This window comes from Cupressus sempervirens, chromosome 5 (assembly GCF_028749045.1).
Source record: "Cupressus sempervirens isolate cs-2001-9-10 chromosome 5, ASM2874904v1, whole genome shotgun sequence".
Lineage (NCBI taxonomy): Eukaryota > Viridiplantae > Streptophyta > Pinopsida > Cupressales > Cupressaceae > Cupressus > Cupressus sempervirens.
The window spans coordinates 705,913,404-705,930,477 of NC_143122.1; the positions used below are offsets into that span (position 1 = coordinate 705,913,404).

Here is a 17,074-nt window from a genome sequence, read left to right on the forward strand (position 1 = left end):
TCTAGGAGGAAATGTGGGAATCATGGGCCTCAAACTCACTGTCCTAGCTTGCTGGGGTGCATGATCGAAATTGTTCCCAACTTGCTCACCTCCATTATGTGTCCCATCCTGATTATTACCATTCTGATTATTTCCTCCACCCACATTAGCATTCAACCCCATTTGACGAGCCATCATCTGCATCATAAGCTCCAATCTCTGACTCTGTTCCTGTGCTCTCTGCTCTGCTAATCGCTGTCCCTGTGCCAAGGTGTCTAATATCTGTAAGAATCTTTCCTTTCCCTGATCCGGACTGATATACATGTTGTCAAACATTTTTTTCTCTCTATCTGGCTATTCCAAATAAGACCTCCACAGGATGGCAGGACTTATAGCTCTGATACCACTGTAATGACCCCAACAGGTTATAACTTCTTCAAACACCAAAAATCTTTATACTTCAGTGGTTTGACATTTAGTCAAACACTTTGCAAGCAAGCTCTGATACCATTGTAATAACCCTCTTCAAATCTGCTCTCAAAAATGCTGATGAAAGCTCAAGGAATTTCATCAAACAATTCACATGCAAGGGACGTATGACTGATATAGTATTTCAGCTGGCTTTAAATGACTTATTTTTCAATTTACATCAATGAGAATCTTGTGCTAGAAGATTACAATGGACTACACAATGACTTAACATGAGTGTGCTACTAATTTTGACAATATTCAATGCATATATATGATCTAAGCATGAGAAATGAACACCTACAACCAACTGGCATTTTTACAAACAGTTGGTATGCAAACTAACTAGTTGATAAATAATGATATTAAATTGCTTAAATAACACCAGCAACTATTATCTTCTTAATTGCAATGAAAATTACAATGCTCATGAAATATGGCCAAGACTTTGGCATTTACATGGATTACAAAATGATAGTGCTGGTATAATGCACACTTACAGCTGAAAGCTTATAACACCCTAAAAAACAATACTAACAAAGAACCTGGTTGTAGATGGCTGTAATAATTTTCTTCTATGCTGCCCCTTCTACTTTGCTTTTTTCGAACTGCTTTTTTGGCCTGCTTTTTCGTACCCGCTTTTTCAGCCTGCTTTTTTGGTTCTGCTTTTTTCGGACAGCTTTTTCATACCCGGTTTTTTCAGCCTGCTTTTTCGGTTTTGCTTTTTCGGACTGTTACTATGTTGAATCTCAAGACGATATCTTTCAATGGCGTCAAGATTTCCAGCTTGAAAGGATTTCGTCCTCCAAACTATTGAGACATAATCTCCAGCAAATTTCTCAATTTCTTTGATATTTCCAAGCATACTAAAAAGAAGCTCTTCCCTTTCTTTTATAATGTTCTCTCAAGAGCTCAATCCTTCGTTTTCTCAATGTGGGATAAAACATCACTCCCTTTATGTAACTTATGTCTCCAATGTGTTATAAAATAAAGGGGACTCTTTTAATTTAAATATTTCCCGCAAACTATAGTCTATGCATTAACTTTATAAAATAGCTTTATCAATGCATAACAAATCTTATCAATGATAAACAAGTCTTCTTGCCAATTTTAAACAATTAACATCGACATACCGCTGCCACTGGATGTCCGACCATATCCAAGATGACTTACTATAAATAGTAAGTATGCCCAAAGTTGCCTCAAAACCCCTCAAAAAGACCTGCAACTGAAACTAACTAGGCCAAATAGCCTCTAAGCCCCTTTAATGTCCTGTTAGCCTACGGGACTGTGGGGAAATAGGCTAACGACAACATCATGTTATGAATGCTAAAAAGGGGACATTACAAGTTCCAATTCCTTCAGCTCAAATCTTAATTCTATCAAATATCACTCGCCCAAATTCTCAGGATGAGGTTATGTATGCAGTCTTGACATAAGCCAGCCTTGTTCCCTTTCTTGAGAACTAAAAGAAAGGCAAGTACTTATTTCTTTTATGTTCAAAAACCTAAGAGTTTAATAACACATATCATATTTTGAGGACTTGCTTGTACTTGACAAAACTCACCAAGCTCACTAGTCTTTGAGCTGGCGTAGCTGAGTTAACCAGGCTCTTGAGCCTAGTTTGGCCCTGTCTTGGAGAATATTTGGCCAAGTCTGGCTCCAAGACTTTCGAGTCAGCTTCAAACTCTCAACTCCTAAGTTCAGATTCTTTTGGTGTCAGAACATAACTGATGGAGACTTAAATTTATAATTTTGAGAGTTTGATGGTCATATGATGTGAATATTTGAATTATGACAAATTAGTACTTAAATTAGGTTTTTATGTTTTCTAAATGCATTGACTTTTTTTTGTGTAATTACAAGCTTTTTTTTTGAAGTCTATGTTGAGTTTTTGCTGAGTCCATGCTAAATTCTGAGGTTGAGTCAAATTATTGTACTGTCGAGTTGAGTTCAAGGCTGAGTTTTTGAACTATGATACATTATACATATATATTTGAAACTAGAGATCACATCCTTAGGGTTTTTTATTTATTTTCCATTGTAGGGAGATTTTTGTTTATCATGATATGCTTTTCCATTTTGTGTTGCACAAAAAGGTGAAATTAGTAAATTACAACCTTGAACGTGATTTTTGTAGGATCTGCTTCATGTCTCTTTTATAGTCAATTTGATATTCTTTATTTGCTTATCATTGTTTTTAGAGATTTTGGTATTTAAGAATGTTTCTTATCCATTATGAAATTTCAAAATGAAAATTCTTGCTTGGACATCTAAACCTTAATAGGAAAGATGGAAAGCCTTCAAATTGTCTTTTTTTATGATTTAGGAACAAAGGTTTTATTCTTCGCCTGACCGCTCCTCATATTATGCACTGTTGCATTTCCAGATTGAATGTACCTTGAGAATTGTGGCACACAATTAAAAAACTAGAATCTTGAAACTCAAAATCATGGTAATAGTTGGAATTGTTGCCTGTTAAATGCCATGGCTTTCTTTAAAATAGGCAAGGTTTCACAGAAAAAATAAATTTCTGAGTGCAAGAGAATGGTTTATTCCTTGTAAAAAGGAACTAATATAATGATATGTAAGTTTGTTCTTAGTAAAAATATTTGAAGGAAGGGGCTGTTTTAACTTGCCACATTCAATTATTAATCTTAATATTGGGTTCAAATGGACTTGCAGAGTCGAGTGGGACCTGTGGAGTGGCTGAAGCCTTACACTGATGACACTATCAAACAGCTAGGGCTCCAAGGTGTGAAAAGTCTTCTTGCAGTCCCTATCAGGTAATAGATATTCAATCTTACAAGAGTTATGGAGCTGTTTCAGTTACTTAGTATGTCTGGTTTTTATCTGAGATCTCCCAACCTTGGAATAAACAAGGATCTCTGTGATCAATAGAGTTAAATTTATGCTTAATAAGATAATTCATGTTAGGTTTGAGAGCTGGATTTTTCCCTAAAAACTTAAATCATGTTATGTTTGTTTGTTGCTTTTAAGCACTACAGTGATAAGTGAATTGTCTATTGACCTAAGGTTCATCTATATGTTTAATTTGTTCTGTTACCTTTCTCTACCACCCTCCACTCTGCAAAATAGAAGAAGAGAAAAACCTAAATTACTCACGTGGATTTATTAGTTCATGGTGTGAACTGAGACTTCCAACCCAAACGACTGACTTATATATATGCGGCAGCACATTGTGTGAACTGAGCCTTTTACTAGCATAAGTTTTCTGATTTGACCCAGAGAAATTTAAGTTTTCCATACTTACGTGGGGGGAAAAAGTTACGTGTTTGTAAAACAGAGACTTCGGCATTCATAGATGTCTTGTATGCATTTTGTTAATTAGAATTAATAAGATCTTATGATACAAGTGTGAAGTGAGCATGTTTTGTTGTAAGGAAGAAGAATCCAGAGTCTTTAAGTTTATGAACCCTACATCTTAAACATTTTTTGTTAAGAGTACTATTATCTACAAACATACATACATACATACATACATGTTCATGAGATTGCTTGAGGATATTTGGAGCCATAGAAACATTATGGCTATTTGCTTCTAAATTTGATATTATTGGTGTATTATTTTTTAGTGCAGCTTTGTTAGTGAGCACATTGAGACACTTGAGGAAATTGACATGGAGTACAAAGAATTGGCCCTTGACTCTGGTATAAAGAACTGGGAGCGTGTTCCAGCTCTGGGTTGTGAACCCACCTTCATTTCAGACTTGGCAGATGCCGTAATTGAGGCTCTTCCATATGTAGGAGCAATGGCAGTGTCAAACCTTGAGGCTCGGCAGGTAGATTGACATACTAAAATTTATGCAATGAGTACTGCTCCCTTTTTAGCTTTTTTGGTTACATGATTTGAGATGATAATGCCATTCAGGAACCATCTGTATTTGAAAAACTGCCATGTTTTAGAGTAGCATGACCTGTATGGTATATTGTTTTCCCAAGCTCTAGCACAGTTGAACATCCAAAATATTGTAATGGAATGGAAGTTTTAATATTGTCCATGTGACCAAGGAGACTGTGGAACCCCAAGCTAAAAACTAGACTTCAATGAACATAATCCCAGCTTTGCGGACTGATTGTATTGTGTCTGATTGGCATCCATGGTCTTGGATCATCTGCTATGAATGTTGATCAACCTTTTTAAAGCTTTTTCTCTTCAAACAAGACAGCCAAGGATTCAACATTTTACAATATTAGTGTAATTTATCTGGATATCCTTGTAGGTTGGATATTCTATGATGTAAGTCCATTCTGTTTTCATTAACCCCAAGGTGCAAAGATGAAATATTCTATATGCCTACTCTTGTTTATGTGTGCTACTCCTTCCATTCTTGCACTTAACGTGAGTTAAGTCCTTAGCTAAGCAACTAACATTTTTGCTTTGCATTTTAATTTTACTCCTATATAATCTTTTTGTTTGTGGTAATATGTACGATTCAATTGTTTGATATTGTATTCTCCTTTTCTCCCAAGCTTCTTTGTCCACATGATTACCTTGACTTTCTCTTTCACATAACTTTTGATTTCTATATTGGTGTTTGGACAGTCTTGCATGCTAGTATCCCATTTATTCATCTGTTTGGTATTTTGTTTCATCCACATGCTCTCCCTTCTAACTTTTTCTTTGCTTCTCTTTTTTGGCCAGTGGTACAGCTCCATGCTGTATATGTTTTTAGGTAACTTATCATCTGAATCATGGTTGATGATCCAAATAAAATTCGCCAGCCTCAACTAAAACAATCTCCGATGGAACCATAGTTTTTGTTACTTCTTAGAGATCTTTGCTTCAAATGGAAAAAATGATTGAATTTTTGAACTACTAAATGTCACACTATGCTTAGCCAAGATAATTCGGATATCAACATGGTAGGATTTCTTATCTATATATTGAAGTTTGAAATTATTGTTGTATTTATCATTAAACAATGGGTTGTCAAGCAACTTGTGCCTCCTGTAAATTCATTCAATCCTTTTTGTTGAAACAGCTTTAGGGGCCCAAATTGCAATGCCTTGAAGCCTTACTTCCTTCCTTTTGCCTTTTCTGCTCCATGATATTGTAGTTTTATGGAAGTGGTGAGAAATTGCATATACAGATTACACCATTATTGCAAAGGAAAAGAACACAAAATAAAATGATTCGGGATTTCTATACATAGATTTTATAGCTTTAAGTCTTTATTTTTCTGTACTAACTACCCAAACTTATTTATGGGAAAGTAACTTCCAAAACTTACATTCTACGTAAGTTATTACTAGCTATTATAAACCAATATTTATTTATTACTTTCTTATCTAACCTATATGTGATATGTAACGTCCCTTCTTGGGATCCACTCTCAATTTGCTTCAAAATTCCAATTTAAGATTTGGAGTCTTGGACTATATCTTACTTTGAGTATTATGAATAACTTATGAGAACTTCAATTATATTTTCCTCCTATAATAATAATCTTATTTGAATCTTATGAATAACTTATGAGAACTTCAATTATATTTTCCTCCCACAATAATAATGCAATGATTTAAGATGATGTATTCACTTTTATCCACTATTGTTTCTTCATTGCCTTATTCCACAAATTAATAACTTCCTCAATGTTCATCTTATTCAGTATTTCCTTATCAACTACTTTTCATGTTTTATATCCTTATACATTTACGGTTACTACTTCACTCTCCTTATTATTATCTTATTATTTAATATCATTTACCTTAACTCCCTTTATCTTTTTCAGTATCTCTCCTACTTCTTTATTTACACCTCTTTTATGCATAGTAGTTTCTTCTTTTATTTAATAATGGTCCCACCATTTTTTATTCTCTCAAACTTCTCCACCTTACCCTCTACTTATGGTTCCAGTGTTTATTATTTGCTGCTTCCACTTTATATATATTCCTTGCCCTATGGCCCTTCTTATCGCTATTTTTCCTCCTTCTATATATCTATCATCCCCTTGCCTATTATAAACTCCACTTTATGAGATGTCAAAGTATTCGATACCCTTATTTTTTTCTAAAGTTTGCTGCTCATTTATTAATTCCTTATACCTCCTCTAAAGACTTGTTTTCCTTATCATTGTTTTTCTGTGATCCTTAATGCAAGGTGGCAGCACTTAAATTATTTGTTTTGGCTCCCTCTTTCCTCATATCCTTCACTTTTTAATACTCTCTTTATAATATCAATGCTGCTACCATTATACTTAATCTCTGTCGAGTCTCCTACAAAATCAATATCCAACTAATCTGATCCCGCTCAATCACTTCGATGTTCTGTTTGCCAAACTTGTTCTCTGTCTTCCTTATCGCTGACTGTAAGAAAGTCTATTTTATATTGTTTGAAATCCTTATGTTGACGTGTCTATTATGGTTCATTTATTCAGTTATTCTGTGTGTATGTTTTCCTCCTACATTTTCTGTTTGGGTTGTAAAATTATTACTTGTACCTCTAGCATGTTTCTTATTTTTATGTCAATCACCATTATCATATCCTGTACCCTGAAGTCATCTGCTGAGGATCTGGTTATAAATCTGAATTCTCTCTAACTTCATGGTTGATGTTTTCTCTTCTTCTGTTTGATGGCATATATTATAATTCCCATTCTAATGTTATTCTTATTTGATGCCAAATAATACCAGCATGAATCCCTTGCTGATTATTTCCCCTTCCTTGATATTTCCGCACTATAAGCTGCATTCTTATGAAACAAATGTTATCCTTCTCCTGTATATCTCTTTGATGCTTTTGTAGTTCTTATATATCTTCTACATTGAATGGTTGTGTCTTTAGATATTTAACTAACTCAATATTATATTATATATATCATTGCTTATGTCTTATTTTATTTTAAATAATATATCATATTTAGTTATTACTTATTTATATTGAATTTTATTAATGTCTACATCATATTATTATAAAAATAATAATATGGACTCATGAAAATATTTAAGAATAAATTATATTATAGTTTATTGTTACTTATTTAATTCAATAAATGTGATTATTATATTTATTATTTTGTTTCATTAGTATTAATTTAAACTTATCTAATTGTGGAATCATATTATATTTAATTATTATTATTATTTTTTGATAAGCAAGAGGACTAAGCCATTAATTAAATTGGAACTTAAACCAAACCCAACTCGTGGGGCACTGAGTGGACAGAGTTGGGTAAAAGTCCTTCAGTCTTGCCATATTCAGTACAATTCAACCTTTCAAACGTTCTGCTATAGATTTTCTTAGGAAACAAAAAACATGGATGCCCTTCTCCGATATGATCTTATTTTGTTCGATTTTCCCTTCTTCCAATCAACCCTGAAATAACACAGCTACAGCCACCAAAAATACTCCTTTCAACTTGTTGGGAGGTCAGTAAAAAATAAGAAAATGAAAAAGCACATATGAGAAGCCAAATTAGAAGAAATGAAATAAAAAATTAGAACCTTAAGATAAGATAAGATAAGATAATATTAATGTCCAACAAAAAACCACAAGGGTTTATGGGACCGAGCATACAAACAAAAGAGCTCCTTAAAGAAGGAACACCAAACGGTGTCAGAGAAGAAACAAAACAAAACAAGACACGAAGCCAGAGAAGCCAAGGTAAGGACTAAGGATCCTTCCTAGATACAAAGAAACCAGTCATAGAAGGATATAATTGTAAACGATCCAGAGTTTTAGATCGTCGCCGACAACCACTGGAGGAGTGCTGCTGTCCGGAGAGACTGATGCAGTGTCTGACTGATTTGGAATGAGTGATATTGGATGGCTTTTTCATGCCCTATAGAGGAGACAAGGGGGAGAAAAAGGCAGTAATGAGCTGATCTGAGGTATGATCCTTAATGCTAAAAGAATAATGAAGACTTGGACCATAGATATGAAACCATCAATTTGAATTCAATATAAAAAATATACGGAGGCCCAAACAAATACATCAGTTGCATCAATACGAAAGATACAAATAGAGTTTGGACCAAAAAATTTTCATGAATCCTTCTGATAAGGAGGAGACTAGAGAAGGAATTAATCTACAGGCATATGGGATGAGGATGGCATATCCTCCTCTCCTGAAAAATCTTCTTCCTCCAGAATTGATAATTCCAGACACTCGAGGCTAACCTCAGTTTGGTTTTCCTAGGCTCCAATCCTTTCCTCTGCCAAATCTTCACATTGATGCCTATAAAGTCCTAGTTAACCCACAAGACCATGGTGAAAAGGCTAATGATGCATCAGGAAATGATGGGCTAGAAAAAGGGGACATTACAGCTCGATTGTGTTTAGCCATATCAGTATAAGTGGATGAAGGTGTCGAGGTTGCCCCTGGCAATGTTGTTGTTCTCTGCTGCAATCTAGGAGTAGAAAAATGTGGCTACACCTAAATTTACTGTTCATGCACTTTCTGAATACTCCAAATTTGTTGCCTGCTAGACAAGGTAGTAGGAATTGCAATTTCCCAAGTCATTGGGAACACCCCAAAGTTTTGTGAACTCAATTATATAATACAGATATTTAGGTAGGTTTCAAAAACTCACATGTTCCCACACCTCTTCTTGGCCTAAAGAGGACATGTTCATTCACTCTAGTGTGCTACCGAACCATTTTGTACCACAAATGTTGCATTTTCATTTCCTCGTGCAACCACCTGATGGCATTTGGGCTGATGTCCTTGTTGCAAACTGTCTGAGAGGAGATTTATGATCATAAGTTCCCCTGGCCCACTTTGTCAAAGTGTGGAGAAGCAATTTGTAGATGGTGGATCAGGTGGTTCACTATCTATGGAACTAGTTTTCCCTTGTGGAACTAGCTCATGGTCACCCCCCTAATTGGTGGCATCATCATGCTCAGGTTCATAATTTGATTAACTGGTAATGCCACTATGAGTATAAGTTTCCATCTCATCATCTCTTGTTCCATGATTGTGGGAGCTCATTTTGGCACTGGATTCACCAAATGAAAAAAAACAAAAAAAAACACATGGTCACAGCCTATGCCATAATTTAGATATCAATTTTAAAAAAAATTAAATAATAAGAATTTACAAAATGAAACAACAAGAATCTACTTCAATCTAGAAATGAAATAACTATAACAAAATGAAACAACAAGAAATGTGAAACTAAAAACAACGAACATTCATTTGAAAATCTAAAAATTAAATTAAAAATCTATTATAAACCCTACTTATTGCTTGAAACATCTCTTCAACAAGGTGAAGAATCTTCCTCCTCTTCTTGCTTCTTGTCACTCCCCTTTGACTTGCAATCACTCTTACAATCGGCATTTTCTCAGCTCTTCATTCTTTTTCTTGTTGTTGCAACCACTTAGAAAAGAAAAAGTGAATAGTAATGAAGCTTGATAGCATTTGAAGGAATATAACACGAGATGTACCCCACATACCTCTAGGGCAAGAACAGAATCTATAAAACATACGAAAAATGTTTTTTTAATTCTAAAACTGTATTTTAATAACATATCGTGACGGGGGACGTTTGGATGTCCTTTGAGGGGTTGAAGAACGTTGTTGCATCTTCTTGTCCTCTTTGGGGATGTCCCCGCATTATCGACGAATGTTGACAATTTAGGTGGCACCGATGGCGATCCCAGAATGCCGCCTCCACATTCCCATTTTGGGAACACTAAGGATTCGAGGGTGGGGGCAATGTGTCCCAGGGGTACACTGGAGAGAACCACACTTCTCCGAGAATAGATCACTCTTCCAACTGTATCAAAGTCTGTCTTCTAGTGCTTGCAAATGAATGAACAACTCTCTTTAAGGAATTCACTTTCCTTTGAAAGTATCACTATACCTTCTCCAATGCTATAAGAATCAAATCCCTCCCCTTTTGTACAAAAAAACTAAACCAATTTAAATACAATAATCCAACCTTGTTTCAGAATTTCACTCCTCGCATTGCTACCAACAATTGTCGAACCCTCCCTTGCTCCGTGAAGGAACTAAAATTGAAAATGGTGCTTGTCATGCAAATTTTCATCCTTGAGCAAGAAGTCAGCTTGAGATGATAAAAATCCTCAAACCTTTGATGCCTCCAAATCTTTAAATATGATTTTGTTACACTCTTTCTACTTGATGTCAGATGTGAGCCTTTTAAAATTCCATTGGTTTTATTATGGCTAACCTAAGCACACAATAATTTGAATGAATTTAAACATTATCAAAATTGAAGGTGTTGGATTCAACCTAAACTGCACCTTTTATAGGATACCTTACTATTTTTCATATTTATAACTCCCCTGTACTTTTGAGGAGGCATAAAAGAATTATTGAGCTTCCAACTATAGGCATCTTACAAAGCAGTCTAACTTGCTACCAAACCCCTTGCTACTCAAAAAACCTTTTTCTTCGTACAAAAACATCTGGTCTCCTAAATTCAATACTTGAAGTGAATTAAACATGTCATCTACTGTTTTTGATGACAACACATTCATTTGGCTAGTATTACCACCTTATACAGATGGAGCTAACATGTCAATGCCAAATTTTCAAACCTGATCAAATTCATCATACAATCTCTATAATGTGACATCAATCAGCATTAACAAATGGTCCATCATATTCATGTAAATTAGTAGTTCCATTTAACAATATACTTGCAATTTGTGGCAATACTTTAACTTTCATAGATGATGACCTTTTCATTATTTTCTAGCAATTTTCCAGTCACTTTGACAGCATGTAACATAGCATATAATCAGCTTGCAACTGCCTTATCCAACAAGTTCTTCATCTTGATCGCTCAATCAAACCCATCTTCTGTGCAAGATAATGCTTTTCGTCTTTAATATTCAGAGACACATTGAAAAAGAAAATCTCTTTCATTGAAGCCTAATGCATGGCGACCTGCAAGAATGGTGTTTTTTTTTGCATAAGTGCCTTTCGCTATTTGAAATTTGTTATGTTAGCTTCTCAAATTCCACTACACTTTTCATGCATGTATACAGAGTGTTGCGTTAAACTTTTGACCTAAAACTGATAGGAAATGGAGGATGATTTCGACTCTTGAATCAAAGCTTTATGCTAATGATATACCGCATACACTGTCAATTGTAATAATAGAAAAAACAGAAGCCAGTCCGCTTTATGCTAGACATAATTGTGCTGACAAACTTTCCTTCCTCCACTCGACTGACAATTGCGTCTCCTTCACAACTCATTTTCAAAGATGCTCAAATACCATATCGAAATGCTTAGCAGATTGTATATACAAATTACACCATTATTACACTGAAGGATAAATACAGAATAATGTGATTCAGGATTTCAATACCAAAATTTCACATCGCATTTCATTGGCATATAACATTGGCTTATAAAACCTTTATTTTCCTTGTACTAACTTCCCAAACTTATAATAAAGTAGCCCAAAATTATCAATCTAATTTATTATTTACTAATTTTAATTAATATCTATTTATACTGTCTTTTGTAACCTATATACTATAGATGTAATATTAATTCCAACGAGTGTTGAATGAACAACCCCAAGGGAATGTAAGTTACAAGGACTTTAGCTTTTCTTTCTGCCGGATCAGTTCAATAGTTTTCTAACAGTCCAGTATAATATAATGTTAAATGGTCTAAGCATTTAGAATGACCACCTTTCTAGGTACAGTTTATTAACAGCTGCATTTTAACATCAAATTTAGTTTTGCCAGTATCTTGTCTCTTCTGTGGATTTTGTTCTTGTTTTACATCAATCTCAATATTCGATTTAAAAATGAAATTTTATTTAGACATATACAAGATGGATTTCATAAGGATACTGATTATTTTGATATTCATGGGCAGTCCCTTTTGCCACTGGGCAGTGTGGAAGAGCTGCTAGCTACCTATGATTCACAACGGAGAGAATTGCCACCGCCTGTTACTGTGTGGGAGTGGGGTTGGACGAAGAGTGCAGAAACATGGAACGGAAGAGCAGCCATGCTGGCAGTTCTTGTTTTGTTATTTTTGGAAGTCACAACGGGTCAAGGTTTTTTGCATCAGTGGGGCATACTACCCCTGTTCCGCTGATGTACTGTATTTCTGTGTATGTTGTATAGGCTTGATTAATAATTTCTTTGTACTTGTTTTTTCACTTGGTAGCTGCTTGTAAAAATTGCGTGCTAGTGCCTCTGAAACTTAAAACTTGAAGACATCCTCGGTGTTTTAAGTTCAAAATCTATAGAAATTATTATCAGCACATTCATAAGAAAAAAGTCAAAATATTGATGGAAAATTACGTGATAACACAATTTTGTTTTTGAGTGGGTGGTTAGGTAATTGGGTTAATGAAGTGCTCATGTATCTTGCTTTATGCATTTGAGGATTTGTTCTAAATTGTCGTATTTTATCAATTAGCTCAGTGCAATTAATTTCTGAATTTTGGAAAGGATTCTACTTCAAATGTCTAATATCTGGTTCTTCAGACAAAAAAAAAAAGTTTTTAAGTAGAAGTGCGCAACATGATTTTCTTCATCTGCTGATATTTTCAGACCGAACTCGAGTTCCAAATAGGAATTCCTAGCAGAATTTTAGGAACAAATGAGGCATGCCAAAATATTTTCAATGACCAATATTCAAGATCTATCCCAAGAAGTACATCTGCAAAGATTTTCCTGCTATATCCTTTTAGCATTACTGTTTTGACACTTAATGCTCTTCCTGTCCCTCCAAGGTTGCCTGTTGGACAGGACTCTCTAGGTAAACTTTAAGAAACCCCCCTCTAGAAAAATATATAAAATATTGGCGAATCTTTCATTATTTTGAAAAACCAAATTATTTTTATCGACAAATCTTTCCGTTTTTTAATTTTAAATATTATTTAAATTGGCGATTATTTTGGAATCATAATTTTTGAGTAGAAAATATTCACGAATCTCAATAATAATAGGAAGTCCTCTAATTGTCATGGAATATTACAAATCGAAATTGAACATGTTTTATCTCATGGAATTATGAGGATAATTACATTATATTTTAAATCAATAGTGAAAACTAAATATTGGTGATATATTCCTTAAGTAACAAATAATTATGATAATTATTGGTGAATTAATTTTAATTTATTTGATAGTATATAACATTTAAGTGAATCAAATCTAATCATGTATCGAATATTGTGACGAATCTTTTAATTTAATTTTTTTAATAAAATAAATTATTGAGCAATTTCAAATATTTTAGAACTAAATTTAATAAAAATGTGGTGATTTAGGTTGTATTAAATCTTAAATTATAAGCCAAATTATTATCAATTTTTTAAATCTAAAATTAGCCAATTTACGAATATTAGCCACTAAAAATATCTTGCTTGTAGCCTAGGGCATGAATTTTTTCAAAGCCCATTAAAATGGGAAGCTTGGCTCTGTGATGACTTAGTTGACCTTTGGTGTAGCTTATATGAGGACCTAGCTCTCCATTGTCCATTAACATTGCTTTGCAATTACTCAAATGCTATTGGAAGTTTTACTCGCTACTAAAATTCAATTTCATCTCTTTCGTATTTCTCCTAGATCTATAGTTCACCTTTGGTGTAGCTTGTATGAAGACCTAACTCTCCATTTTCCATTAACATTGCTTTGCATTACTCAAATGCTACTGGAAGTTTCATTCACTGCTAAAATTCAATTTCATCTCTTTCATATTTCTCCTAGATCTAGAGTTAAGCTAATTTTAGTTATTTCAAATTCCTTTTTAATCGTTAATCTTGCTCTCCCATGACCTATTTCTAAGCTAGATGCTAAACAAGTTAAGTCAAATTGCTTGTCATCCTCTTTGGATTACTTATCTTTCTTGCTCACTATAAACACAACTGCAAGTGCTTGGATATGGGTGGGTCATTTCTGTGCATGCTTCTTGGTTGAGCTAGCTATTGGGGGGCCTTTATATGCAAACAATTTCTTCATTTATGCAATTAGATTAGTCATTTCTATCCCTATTAGTTTAAGGGCTTCTCTATGTGTAAGTCAACAAATTCTTTTCTTATGTGCTATAAGCTTACTCATTTGTATGTTAATTAATTTATATCACAAAATAGGTGTTTTTTTTTTTTGTTTCTCCTTGTAAGGGCCTCCAAAACATTAATTTAATTTAATTTGTAAATCAAACTTTAACAAACATAAATCGGTTCTACATGTTCTAGTATACAATATAGAAAAATGAATTATATTTTGACACAGATTTCAATACATAAGTTGATAACGAGGTTTTAAAAATAAGGAAATATATTTCCTTACAATAGGTCACAAGGTTGTATACAATAAATGCATAAGGAAAAAATCATGAAGCTCACTCTTAATGAAACTTCCAACTTTTGTACCCCTCCCCTCCAACACTAGAGCTTGAAGCTTGTATCTAACCTAGTGTGAAGTATTTACACTTTCCCAAACTCCAGAGATACCCAACTTGGCACGAGGAAGACTAGCAATTCAATGCTAATAGGAATATCATAAATTGTGCAAAGACATTTACAACTAAAGTTAATGTATTGACAATATGACACACAATAAGTAACTTTTGCTAAAAATTAGGGATTCATGTCTCGTCTTTAAAGCTGTTTTGAAAACCCTAATTTTTTTTCATATTTATTGGCATAGTGTTTTAATTTTGTATTGATCTTCTAAGTTGTGGTTTAGGGCACACAACTTTAGGTTTTGATTGGCTACTTTTCATTAGGTTGATTCCTTTACTAATTGGTTGACATTTCAAATACTACCTTAAGTCTTGAGCTTGGTTTTTCCCAAGTCTTATAACTTATTTTCTACATCCTAAGATTTTAAGCTTCATATAATGTCCTACTCTGTCATCTTAGCAACACCTCTTTTGATTGGATAGTGTATCCACATGCCCAAATCTTCTTTTAGTCTCTTGTCCTTTCTACCAAGTCCTTTCTACAGCCATAGATGGGCGGGAAGCCTTGTGAAGGCCACTACTAAGTGTTTTGACTAAGGCCTAAGCACCCTTGAGTCCTTGTGGGACTTGGATGCTAATTGGTTTAGCCCTTATGGGCTAGTGAGGAAATAATTTTGAATGGTTGGGTAACCTTGTTGCCCTCTATTGGTTGGCAACTATTGTGAGGAAGGCTTTTGGACTAGCAGAGTGATAGTTAATATTTCCCACAATTCCACAATGATTAATTACCATGATAGAAAGTGTTAGTGAGTAGTAGGATTAAGAAAAGTTAACTATGTAGTCAAGTCTTATGCTACTCTATAGCCCCACAACTAGTGATCGAGGAGAACGAAGCACATAGGATGACATGATATAGTTTGGTTAATTACATGGTAATAAAGGGGGCAATTTACATACTCTTTTTGAGGAAACACAATTAGATAGGACAACAAATTTATTCATCATCATTCATTATCGAAGAGTAGTCTTAAGAAGCTGCTTCAAAAGGCCTAATGTTCTCGCACCCTTGTCTTGGGGTGTGCTTGTTTTTCTAGTTGGTCTCATAGGTTGCTTTGGCCTCACGAACATTATTAAATCATTGATTCATTGAAGGCTGTCTCACAATCGTTAGAGGATAGTTTGTGAAGGTCTTGAATGCATGTGGGAAGAGTTAAGTGTTAGGCCATTAAATGTTGATGGGTTTAATAAACTAATTCGTCGCGAGAGGCCCAACATAGCAGGGAGTCAAACTACAAGATGAGAAATGTTTGCCATGTGGAGTATGGCCTCAATTTGAAACAATGAAATACCCCATGTTTTGAAGGAGAACATGATATGGGAGCCATCTAGGTCTGAGATGAAAGAAGTAGTCACATGGAATTTGAGCCAAAATGGTAAAGAGGAAGGTGCTCCTTGTGCTCCCAAGGAGGTTGTTAGTTGGATTTGGCTAAACACCAAACTATGTCAAGTGGCATGTGGTATTGAGTGAAAAGAAATTAAAAGTTGCCACATGGAAAAGAAAAGCCCTTCGTATTGTCAAAAGATCAAATCTCTCTAAGTGCCAATTTGGATGATATCTATGACCAACTGTAAAAAAAAGGCACAACTACATGTGAGCAACCTATTCATCTAAGATGAAAATAATGAGAAAAGATGGAAAATAACTCGATTTGATGGAGGAAATAAATACAAGTTTGGAGCCTATTTTTTGTCACATTGCATTTAAGAATTAAATTGGAGAGCTCCAATGATAGAATAGCTTTCTTGTATATGGTAGGGTTTTTCATTGGCACAAAGGCAACAAGTCTACTTGCTTTCAAGCTAAGATGATCTTGTAGTAGCTTTTTGATTTGTTCTTGTACATAATTTAGTAGATGCCCTAGTTTTAAAATTTTGAGACCCTAGATTAAATTTCTCCAAACACGAGCTAAGAAAGTTGAACCTCTATCTCTAGCAACGAAGCTAGAAAAAAAGACAAGAGATACCTTCACTAAGTCTTCTTAGACTTGCTTGTTTGACTCAAATATGAGTTTTTCCTTAAACAAGTATATGTGGAGGTATTCCTACCAAGGGATGTAGAGATGCAAGTAGCCCTATCTCGGGTTTAGATTTGTGTAAGTATTCTTATTAGATTAGAGATGAGATTCCAATATGCAATACGTGGACATATAACTTAGTGAAATTGATAGTTCTTGGTGCATTTATAGATATTG

General features: G+C 34.4%; 1 protein-coding gene across 2 annotated transcripts in view; it reads left to right on the plus strand.

The window, feature by feature from the left end:
• LOC149557940 (ferrochelatase-2, chloroplastic-like) overlaps positions 1 to 12,790 on the plus strand; it is a 143,759-nt gene extending 130,969 nt beyond the window's left edge. For both annotated transcript variants that reach the window (XM_089832394.1, XM_089832395.1), the window contains exons 9-11: positions 3,133 to 3,233; positions 4,049 to 4,250; positions 12,279 to 12,790. In XM_089832394.1, the coding sequence (XP_089688520.1) occupies positions 3,133 to 3,233; positions 4,049 to 4,250; positions 12,279 to 12,503 (528 nt within the window). In that variant the 3' untranslated portion in view covers positions 12,504 to 12,790. The remainder of the gene's footprint in view (positions 1 to 3,132; positions 3,234 to 4,048; positions 4,251 to 12,278) is intronic.
• Positions 12,791 to 17,074: the final 4,284 nt, after the last annotated feature.